The sequence below is a fragment of the Python bivittatus genome, unplaced genomic scaffold (assembly GCF_059951505.1).
Source record: "Python bivittatus isolate LINGU-HERP-01145 unplaced genomic scaffold, Pbiv_v1 ctg000070_np1212, whole genome shotgun sequence".
In the NCBI taxonomy this organism is placed as follows: domain Eukaryota; kingdom Metazoa; phylum Chordata; class Lepidosauria; order Squamata; family Pythonidae; genus Python; species Python bivittatus.
Window position 1 is genome coordinate 53,564,635 of NW_028277034.1, and position 12,247 is coordinate 53,576,881.

General features: G+C 39.1%; 1 protein-coding gene across 3 annotated transcripts in view; it reads right to left on the reverse strand.

Annotated features, from left to right (window-relative positions):
• Positions 1-1,318: 1,318 nt before the first annotated feature.
• CTNNA2 (catenin alpha 2) overlaps positions 1,319-12,247 on the reverse strand; it is a 519,575-nt gene continuing 508,646 nt past the window's right edge. For 2 of the 3 annotated variants that reach the window (XM_088133180.1, XM_088133181.1), the window contains one exon: positions 1,319-2,563. In XM_088133180.1, coding sequence (XP_087989306.1) covers positions 2,276-2,563 — 288 coding nt within the window. In that variant the 3' untranslated portion in view covers positions 1,319-2,275. Of the gene's footprint in view, positions 2,564-5,911; positions 5,956-12,247 lie in introns of all 3 variants that reach the window. The other variant, XM_088133182.1, reaches the window with a different exon arrangement.

Below are 12,247 nucleotides of genomic sequence, written 5' to 3' on the forward strand. Positions count from 1 at the left end.
TGCATGGATATGTGGACTCCAGGGCACTTATGAGGACATCAAAGGAATGCTGATCTGTCTGAAGAAAGCTAGTATACATATAATAGTTCTCTTCAGACATTATGTGAAGAGGATCTAATTACAGTCAGAAGACTGGTGTCTCTGGTGTCATCCTCCACATCTGGAGAGTGATTATGCACAGTAGAAAAATTATGTGTTTCCACTATCCATTAGGCTCTTTGCCTGATGGATGGCAGATTAGATGGAGAACCATCAAGGGTAAAGGTGACTAAAATATTCATTCTCTATCATGGGAAGTAGAAAGGAGTGTGGCTACATGTTCATCCCCCCACACACTAACCATGGACAGACAGCACGATAACTGAAAAGGATTTATGGCCCTGCTTACATTGTAAAAGGAGAACAACGTTGCCCCACAATAACATTTAGAAAACATTTGACCGTAAACATCAGTTGCTCAGAAAGACAATTAACTCCCCAAAATAATTATGCAGGATGAACATAAAATGGTAAGGTCTCCTTCAAGCTGAGCTCAGCTTGTCCAATTTGCCATACTGGTTTCCTATGACAGTTAAACACTCCAAATGGCTAGTCATGCCATTTCAATATTTCTGTCCTGCAATCTCTGCTACCCAAGTGGCACGCAGCCTAAGAAAACAGCCACCTGATTTCCAATCATGGGAGCCATTAAAAAAAAAAACAATTGCAATTACATGAAAAACATTTTAAAAGAGAGGGAAAAAGACCCCCAACGCCAAATATGTTTAGCCAGAATGAAATACAGTTACACATTTAAATATCAAGTGTAATTTGTAACAGAGGCAAATTCCTCTGGATTTCAGTGTGGATGTGCTCTTCCCCCAGCTGAAGTATTGACACTACCATAGGAGGTTTAAGGACATAAAAGAAGAAGAGAAAGGAAGAGAAGAGCAATGGACATTATTGAGTAAATGTGGTGAATGGGCAGACCAGCTTTTTGGTTCATACAATGTACTTAACCCCACAATGGTTGGGCTTCCCACAAAATGCTGAATCACAAACTACGCAATCCCAGTTTAGCTAAGTCCAGCCTATTTCATGAACCAGGTTAGGATCTGCAGAATAAGGAATTCCACAACGCTCTGTTTAGGTATGTGAGGCCATGAGAGTACGTTGGAGAAGACTGGGAGTTGTGGTTTGAATTCAGCTGGATGTCAGTAAAGGTATCCTGTCACAAAGTGCTCCAATCTAAGTTTGTTCTGCATCAGAGACTGGGGCTGGGGGAGGACAAGGGAGGACATGTTTATGTTGAACAAATGAGCCATACAGAGAATGCCAAGGTTAAATAAGTTTATTGAGTTAGCGGTTATGATGGTATATTGGATATCTTGCTGTAATCCAAAGCTACACCTACATATTTGTTTCTAAATTCTGACATATGTCAGTTCCCATGTTTCTACACATTCCACCACCGGCTCTATTTCTAATAATATTAATAATTATCATAATTATAATAATACAAAAGGCAATGTCAACCACCATGTTGTGCTTCATACTCCACCAGAAGAAACTCAGTTTGAAAAATAAAACAAGTTGGAAAGAGACAGAGAGAGAGGGATAGAGAGGGCAATAGTTCATGTTAGATGAGAATCATCGTCATAACACTACTAGAAACGAAAGAAAAAAAGGTGAGTTAAAGGAAGAATTCATTTTGGTTTTTTAATCACCATCTCAGTTAAAAATTCACATACCATAATGAAGATGACTCAAAGTTAAATCGCCTCATTATTCAGGCCACACATTCAAGCACATTGGCTAGTTACGTAAATGCACTGTAACAAAAGCGATGCAAGCTGTTAGAGATTCCCATTGCACTTTCCAGGTTCCCTGTCTGCAAATATTCCTGGCAACCTATTGTTCCGTGTGTGGATTAACACTTCCCTTTCCATCCTTTGCAGCTGACGATCTCTCCTTCCCTCTCCTGATCTTACAATGCATTTTTTTTAAAGGCCTTTTTAAAAAAATAAATAAAATAAAATAAAACCTTTTTTTTTTTGCTACTTTAGGAAAGAGGTCAGTGAGATGGGCCTCTAGTCAACGTAAGAAACACCATGTGTCTTTTGGGAAGGAAAACTGTACGATGGCTTAATAGAGTCTCAGTTGCATGCAAATTGACACTGCTTTATTATCCTGGTTCTCCCCACCACCACCCCATGCCAGACACATACAAGTCGGCAGGTATGCATACAAAAACATGGAAGGAAATATAAAACCCCTTGTGGTGAAGCTCAGTGAATTAGAAGGAATCCATCGCTTTAAATTCACTTAGAGCCTGTACCGGAGAAATGTGTTTCTTCTGAGAACCTCTTCGCACTCTTGTCTGATACTCCTCCGGCTTTTCTCTCTTGACTAACGGTTTCTTTTCTGGGGCCTTCATCTTCCAAGATACCACAGGTGAGTTGACAGCAGCGGTGCCATAGACTTTTTGATATTTGGTTGAAGCCACGTATGAAGCTTTCACAGTAAGAACCACGGCGTTCATCAGGTTTTTAGCTGCTTGAATGAGGGATGTAGCGCTGTCCAGCTAGAGGGAGCAGAAATCATAAGAGGGTTAGGATAGGGCAGAATGTGGAAGCCTGCACTGATTATGGAGATGGTCTAGTGATGGTCAAATTGCTCTGGGTTAAACAGCAGGTTCCCCCCCCCCCAACCTTTCAATATACAGTAGGATAATGGCATTAATATGTATTTGGGATCTGTACTAAAGAGTGGTAACCCTTCCAGATCAATTTAAACGGAAGAAAAGTTGGTACCCACACTGGAAGCACATGGCAAACTTTTCATTTCAGGACACAGATTTTTTTCCCCCAAAATTTCCTTAAAAAACCCCAGCAGCAACAACAAAAAAGAATGTGAGCTTCAGTAACAGGAGAACAGAGATAATTTTGCCATAAACTACAACACTGCCCCCAAAAGAGCCCAGTAATTCTGTCCAGCAAATAGAATAATTGCATCTATACTGTGAAGATCATGGCTGTTACCTTTACATACATGCCAGCCTGAGACATTTGGCTGGATCATGTGATCCCTACATCTCTTAGGGGGATCCAAGATGCTACGTTACTGCCCTGCTTAATAATGTTGCTATAGATAGCGACACCTATATAGCTGAGTGATCTCTGGATGGCTTGAGGATAATCAGAAGAAAAAGCAGGAAGGGAAGGGTCAACACCGACTTGAAAGCACACACACATACAATTCTTTATATTCCTCTTGTAATTGAATATGAGTTTCTGCACTTCAGAGGCTGTTTCAGTTGGAGAGATTGGGAGATCCAAAAATAAAAAAAAAAGACACAAAAATATTTTTTTTTAAATCAATTCCCTGTGGGTCATATATGAAAACAGTGTACTACTAAGCCAGTGACAACAAACCAATTCAAGGGAAAAACTTGTAGATCCATCCATCCCACTGGGTTGATTTAAGCATCGTTTTGGGATCAACAGAACAAGCAAACCTAATAAAGACCTTCAGCTTTTTCCAAAAGTTCCATAGGAAGTTTTGCAAATATTTTGAAATTTCTGCTGACTTAAGTGATACATCACTAAAAGGGATTAGATCATATTACCCCATTAATGAATCAGTTCTGGTGGTTGAAACATCTTCAGATGGTGGCCTCAGGTTCAGCTGAATAAGCAGAACGAGAACTTGCTTCTACTGTAACTAGTTGTACAAGTCATTTTTGTTCTTATAACATTTGAACTGCAATTTCTCATTCAAAAAATAGCAAAAATTATCCAGGAGGTAAGAAATCAAAACACAATTAGAACTTAATACAAATCTGTTTGAGTGAACAGGGCAACATGTACACTGGTCCTTTTAACACCTAAGACTGTTTAGATATCCCCTGGAGCCAGGGAGGCATTTAGGATTTTCCAAGATACAATTGTCTAATGTAGAATGTTCTCAATAGCCCATTTCCAATAGTTTTAAAAAAAATGTATAGGGTTCTACATGAAGCATGTCACTTTGCCTGACAATAGGACATCTAGTGTCATCAAACCATTATTGTGCTAATATATCAGTAGTGACAGGGCAGGTATTATATTGTCTTAGCAATGGCTGGAAGACTCTTAAAAATGCTTTAAAACGTCATTGAGGCAAAGTGGCGTAAGAGATTGTGATGTAAAGTCATTCAAGGAATCTCAGAGCTGAGCAAGAATTGAAATCTTGGCTGTTCCAGACAAGAGTTACCATACTAGATTGTCCAGGTGGTACAGAAGCCCAGAACTGTTAATGAATAATGCTTCCAAAGTGAACTGCTGTTAACAAGGTTAATATATTGCTTTAACTTTATAGTCTGTTGTTCCTTGCAGTCCCTCTCCATGATAGATACCTGTCCTGAGCAACCCTTTGATTTCTTGCAAGAGGCAGACATTTTAATTTGTCACAATATTGCCAATGTATTGTCGCTCCAGGGCATTTTGGTAAATTAAAATGCCAGCTGCTGATCCCCCATCAGAGCACTGCTACACCATCAATTAAACCCACTCAGATCCTGTCAGGTAGGAGGAGGAGGAGGTCCAAGGGCCCAGACTTCTCATAGTTTCCTTCAAAAGCTCCAGGCTTCCCCATTTGAAAGGCAGGGCCACAAGGCATACGTAATTTCAGTTTTCACTGGAGTCCTTTTTCATAACAGAGGTTCTTTGCCCATCTTTCTTCCCTGTCTCAACTACAATCTCTCTGGCTGTTTAGATAAGAATTGTTTTCTCTGATGTTCGCCAGTGTCTCAGCCTTTTTGAAATATCTCCTGTTCCCAGTCACCCTTGAGATTGAAATGGAGAAACTTTATTGAGCTGAACCTGTCTTGCTTCTAATTCAGTACTATTTCTCAATAACTGTTCTAGCTGGGTGGCTATCATACAGCCATGCTGATTATTAAAACTGGAGAGGCACCAGCAGCCAACCCCTCACAAGAAAACTCTGATGAGATTCAGACTCAGATAACGGTTATGTGGGCATGACCTTGGGAGATAGGAGGAAGAGCTGCAGACTAGGCAATGGTCAGATAAGAGGCAGCTGAGCCCACAGCAGGAATGAGAGAATGGCAAACATCTCAGAAGGGACCATCCCTAGCTTCTTGGACTGTAAAGGCGAGGGGGGAGAGATGCACTTTCAGACTTGCAAGATTCTGTTAATGTAACCTTATAATAAAGTTAGAGCTAGGACTTCTGGGTGTGCTTCTTGTCCAGATTACCTTGCAAGACTGACAGACACTTCCTCAAAAAAATGACAATCTATTCCAGTGTTTTTCAACCCATACTGGTTGGAGAATTCTGGGAGCTGAAGTCCTTAAAGTTGCCAAGTTTGAAAAACACTGATTTAGCTTGTATTCAGGCATAAATGGATACAGGACATAGTACTAATATATTTTATTTTACCTAATAGGTCAGCCTGATTCATTTTGGATGTGACTAGTCTCACTTTCTCTGTAATGCTAGATGGTCATAGAATGATCAGAAGGATTTACATGGAGCTTCCACCAGCTTTCAGAAATGTTTTTGGGTTGGTCTACATTCAACAACAATGAAAATTCACAATTTTATTGTGAATCGTCCAAAGTTCCCCCACTGGGGGTAGATGGGCGGTTGAAAAACTTAATACATTAAATAAATAAATAAATAAATAAATAAATAAATAAATAAATAAATAAAGGAGGTACTCCTAATCTATGTTAACCTTTTTGTTTTTTTTTTAAAAACCATCCTTATATTATTCTACTGTCACTCAAAGTTACATATGAACTAAGAGAGCTACCTTATCCACATAGAATACTAAGCATTATGAAGACATCAGCTAATTTGTTAAAATAATTCATTGGCATGTGTTTCTCAACTGGTAATTAATTTTTAATCTCCAGATTCAAGGTCACCTTTTCTCTTCCAACCAAACAGGCATTTATCGTCCACCTTTTCACTTTTGGCAAAAAAAAAAAAGAAGGAAGGAGGGAGGAAAGGAGGGAAGGGAGGGAGGATAGGAGGGAGGGAGGGAGGGAAAAAAAAAGAAAGAATTAAGTCGAATATATACATTCCAACATTCTAACAGTACCAACATGCCGACTCAACAGACAGCTGTGATCTATTGTCTGGCATAATGGTCTCATACCTTTCCACCTCCTGATTTACAATGCAACTTGCATGTTAGTTGGCGAACAGCCAATCACAGGCTATTAAATTAGATTATTTTGAAATATCACCAAGGTTTGCCATCAAATCTTGTAAGCTTCTGAATGGTGTACTCTCCATAAGCTCAAGATGTCATAGGAGGAAGGGTGGGGGGACATCACATGAATTTTTAATGTTCTCCCAAGAGTCTGCAATTCCTAAAGATCCAAAGCAATCATCTGAAATAAAACTGAAACCATCCAATTATGCAGACTTTTCTCTCTTCCAAAGATGTCATATAACTCTGAATGGGGGGGGGGAGAGTTCAAGCTAGGTCCCACCTTATTTCTGTGCAATAAGCCCCTCCTTATTTCTCTGCAAAGAAAGGGAGACTAATTTCTGAAGGCCAATGGTTGTAGTGGGAGGGATGACGATACAAGGCTGTTTCATGGGTAGGTTTGCATATTTCCCCCCCTGAATTCTGGGGGGAGTTTTGGATTTTTAAAAAAAAACCTATGATATACATTATAGGGCTTACACAGTTTGTGTTTATTGCTTCAGGGGGATTTTTGGCACTTGCAGTCAGAAGATACTCAATGGAAACTTGTCTGTCTGGGTTTGTAAATTAGCACATGGAAGGCAGATCTCACCACTAGGAGAAGGTGGTCTTCCAGCTAAATTAAGAAAAGTCAATCTGGATTGTCTAAAGATCCATCAATTCTTGAGACTAATAGCATGTATTCTAATATACTGTGCAATGATTATTTAGTTTAAGTAATGTGTTAAGAGCAAAAGTTGGGGATAAAATCCAGATCAGAATCTAGGTGTAGTTAGATGCCAGATTATATCAGTTTGTGGGCTTCTAGAGCCAGTGTGGGATAGAAGTGAAGGTACTGGACTAGGAGTGAGAAAACCTGGAATCTAGTCCACTCTTAGCCACATAAGCCCACAGAGTGATGTTGGGCCCATAACTCTTTCTTAGCCCAGTCTTCCTCACAGAGTTGTTGATGTGGGGAAAAATAGGAAGGAATACGAAGTTTGGCTCTTGAGCTCCTGAAGGAAAGATGGAATATAAATTTAAAAATAAGCACCTCAAACTGTGTAAAACAAAGGGTCTGGCCTGTTATGAAAAAGAGACACATTATTCCAAGTATATTGTAGACACAGTGCTAAAACTGCCTTCCCCAGTTGGGCACACTCCAGATGGGCAGAGTTCATATTCCAGGATTCCCCAGCTAGTATAACCATGCTGAGAATTCTGGGGATTGAACTCCATGCTTCTGGAGGTCATTGTGGTTTGTGAAGCTGCTCTAAATGAATGTTGAGGAATCTGATGAAGAGATAACACAACTCAGCAATGGTGTGGGTCATGCCTTTAAAGAGCCTGTCTCTTTTGGCAAAAGATTCTCTCTTCAGAGAATCTTTAGGTGGATCACTGCCAACAAGACAAATGAAAATAGGCTGCAGCAACAGAAGTATCATTTCCAAATTAGGGAAAGTAACAGTTCTGTTCTGCATTGGTCAAATCTCATCTTAAGAATTGGGTCCCGTTCTGGGCTTCATAGGTTAAGAAAGATTCATACAAACCAAAAGGGGCACAGAGAAGGGAGACTGGAATTGATCAGATGAAACTTTTTTGATCATACTCATGAACTAGAGTATTAAGCTTTAAAAAAAAAGTGACCGAGGGAAAACATGGTAGCTTTTGAGCACTGAAGACGTTACCTAGCCAGGTAACAAAATGTTTGCAAGACCCCAAGGACTCCATGGTAGCCTTTTTCAAGTATTTGAAAGCCAGTCCTTTGAAAGAAGAGTTCTGTAAGTGGAGACAGCTGGGATCAGCTTCCGAAGAAGTTGCATGAGCTTGGAAAACTTCACACTTTGAGAAGAAGCACTTTTTATGCATTCCTGCATATTCCAAAGCACACATTTGGAATGATTTGCATAGACCGACTTGAAAGCAAGTTGCATGGAAGAAGGTCAAGATGTGTTCCATATTAGAGTGCATTAGAATGCAAAGCATGAAACAATTATCTTAAATTACAGGAAGGCACATTCCTTTGAAGGTTAGGGAAAACATCCTAGTGATAAGCATAGTTTGACATCCGAAACAATTACATCTCCTTCACAGGATATGTTCATGCAAAGGCTGAACAGCCATCTGTTGAGGGTGCTTTAATCTGGATTCCTGCAGTGAGCATGGAATGCTCAAAGGCTTTTTATATTCTTTAGTTCTACTTATAACCGTAATATAATCTTATTGTAACCATATTCTTAGAATTATTATTGCAATGTAATATTATAACTATTATTACAATACAACATTATTACAATTTCAATTATTACAATAATATTATAAAAATGTCATTATTCTTTACGATGGACTGGGCGTTGAATTAGATGAAATAATGGAATCCATCAGGACAGCTCAGAAACTCATAACAAAGATGTGACTCAGACTGAGGACTTCTTGGTTAAATTGAACTTTTGGATGCAATGACTGGTTACTGATCACTCTCTTAATCCACAGGGTTAATGCTGTGGGGGGAAAAGAGTAGAAGGAGGAACCTTCAGCTCATGAATGGTGAATATGAATGAATGAATGAATGAATGAATGAATGAATGAATGAATGAATGAATGAAAAAACACTACCTGTCGTATCATGGAGAAAGATCTTAAATTCAACACTTGCTCTGCTGAGCTATTTTTCTATGTACAGGGAATCATTTCATGAATCCCAGCACTAAAAAATGATATCCTTTCGAGATATCTACCACTGCATTCTCATGATATATTTAGGCTCTGCCTGAATCGCTGCGTTACACAAGAGGAGCATATAATGGAAAAATGCTGCTCCTTTTACCAAAGGAAAACAATAAAATAACTCAATTTAGAATATAGCCATGAACACAAAAGCATGGAAAGCTTTGAACTTGGGGGAGGGGGCAACATTTTCTCCCTGTTCCTTAAAAAAAACAAAAATACAAACCTAATCACATTTAAAATAATTTACTTATCTGGACATAATGCACATTTAATTCATTAAGGTAGATTGCTGGATAATATAACTGGTCAATCTACAGCTTAGTTAAGCTCATTTGCATTTTTTCAATTATTAGTAAGAAAACTACTGGGACTCCGAGGCAAAATTAATTGTGTATTTAACCAATTCTGAATTTTAATGCAACCTACAAATGCTATTTTTCTCCTAATAACATATAACAAACATACCAAGAGCTATGGACAGCTGCTCGCCAGAAACATTTTCCCTTCTGAAATGAGATATTAATGCCTTAAAATTGCTCAGTTATTAGCATCAGTGTGGAAAAAGAACTAAATAAATAAATAAAAGACAGTCCTGAGCACAGAGCATATATACATTTGCATTCAAAAAGATTCATTTCTTCAATGGAATGATTTAATTGCTCCAGCCAATATAATTTTTAAACAATAAAATTTAAAAATGGAATAGCATCTAATTTTGCATGCAAGGGATTCTCTTTTAATATAAGGAGATATTTAATTTATGATAACTGGGGGGAAAAACTAGGCAAAATGCAATCATAAAAGATAATTAAACATGCCTTAAAATTTCAGCTCAGTTTGTGAATTATCTAACCGAAGAACAAGACTTTGAAGAAGTAATAGATATTGTCCACCTAAGTCTGCAGTAGATGATAACTTGCTTTTAACAGATAATTCTAATTATATTCATTTCAAATAAGATGGGTAGACGTATCAGTTTGTATACATAAAGCATGATGGTGAGGAAACCACCTAATTTAGCACTGAAATGTTTTTTTTTTCCTCCAAACAATATAGGAAAGAGGCAAAAAATGCAGATATGTAGAGTTTGACGGTATAAACTACAGAGTTGCAGAGGTAAAAAGAAGAAGTTAAGCACAGTGGCTAATCCCTCCTTCAGTCCTGGGTATAAATGGATCTCATCTGGGGGACTGAGTTTGAGTGCATACCCAAAGCAAACCACAGATAATGAGACCCACAAAATTATAGAAGCGGGTTAGTTTTGCATTTCTGGAAAACCAGCAAAAATAACAACAAGGACAACAAAATGAAATGCCAGAAATAAGGCTTATAAGGATTCCTTATTATATGGCAGTGTTGTCCAAACTTGGCCACTTAAGATGAGTGGACTTCAACTCCCAGAATTCTCCAGCCAGCCATGCTGGGAGTTGAAGTCCACTCATCTTAAAGTGGCCAAGTTTGCACAACACTGTTATATGGAATAAAGAATACAGGATCAAAATCAGGAAGCCGTGGAATATTTCTGTTGAAAGCTGTGGAAAAGTCCTGGTGTTGCTTTCTGATGGCTTCACAACAGCTCGGCGGCTGTCTTTGGAACGTGCTCCTCTCCTCCATCCATCGGTCAAGTTCAAACATCTTTATCTGCCAAGACGCTCTCTAGCTGCAGGTTTTCTGAAAGCTCTCCCTTCTTCCTAAGGGCAGCACTTTGCACAAATACGTCCTATTCCCTCAGCAGAGCCCTCCAGTGGCACAGAGCTTTTCATCGTGGAAGATGTAATGCGATGACGTGAAGATGAATGGATTCAGGAGGAAATTGTGAGATGCTTGCACGTGCTCTTCACACAAGCACAGCATGGCAGCTAGATAAGAACCACGTGTCAAAAATGCAGACAGAGGAAATGACTATTCATGCAGAGTGAGTTCTGGTCTATATGTATTAACCACAACTACCTGAAACCATGGAGAGCAAGATCAGATTATGAGGTCCACCTATGAGGTCCATCTATGCTTAAAATGCGAAGCAGCTGTGATCCGTATCCACTGAAAACTGTTATAGAAAACAATTCCTTTCCCTTAATTTAATGTATACATGTAAATTAAAACAATACCAAATGTAAATAAAGGTGTCAAGACAGCTCTCAACCACTCCAAACCTTCTCTGGATACTACATCATCTTAAACTGGGGCATGATTACAAGGTAATGCTACCTGATTAGGAGGAGGAGGAATCACTCCTGAATCTATTTCCTTTCTACATGTGCTGTAACCATCTACTGAGAATGTTTCACGCTAAATAAATTGTGAACAAAAGAAAAACCTTAAAGTAGTTTTAATATATTCATCAGATTTATATTCTGCTGCAGTCATGAAAGACTCTTGAAGGCTCATTATAGTAACAAAACACAATAATATCAGACGCTCTCTCTTAGAATACATTAGAAAATCGCAACATAATACATGGAGTCAGACCCCAACACCCCTCCTGAAAAGCTCTATTTTCATATTTTTTCCCCCAGAAGGCAGATAATATTGGAGAAAAACTAACCTCCTATGGGAAGTCATTCCAGAGGGCTGGACCCGTTGTGGCCACCCTTAGCCCCTGAAAATGGGGGAGAACCAGTTGCTTTTCATGGCATGATCAAAGTGGTCAGTCGAAGCCTAATGGGGAAATGGAGTCCTGAAGGGCTTTTATAGGTTAAAACTAGCACCTTAAATTGTACCTGGAAGCCCGTGCAGGGCCTGCAAAGCAAGCGTAATGTGTGCCCACTGGTAAGCAGCTGTGAACACCAAGGCCACTGAATTTTGCACCAACTGAAGCTTCAGGGTGGTCTTTAGAGGCAGCCCATGTACAGAACTTTGCAGTAGTCAAATCAGGTGGTGATGTGGATGTAAACCAGAACTGGTGCACAGGCTGATGCTGAGCAAAAGACCCCACCTGCTGACCCAACAGGAACCAGAGGTCCAGAAGGACCAAGTCACAGGCCTGCTCCTTCAGAGGCAGTGCAACCCCTCCAGAGACAACAACAACAACAATTTATTAAGCTCCACTTAATACTGTAATTAAGTGCAAACATGGCTTGAATATCTGTGAGTATATCTACCATGATGTTTTTGGTTGGTTTATCACAAAAATTAAGAAACTTGCACCTTGTTGTGTGAACTTTACTAGTTTTAATAAGAATATTGCCTCAAGGTTGATTTTGGAGCTTCACTTTCAGGCCACCATTAATAGCATGAGTATGGCAAAGGAAGCACCAGCTGAACATTTTAGTTTGGATGAGAATCTTCATGAATTGTATGTGTGCAAATAAAATCTCCAAATAAAATCATTTGGCCA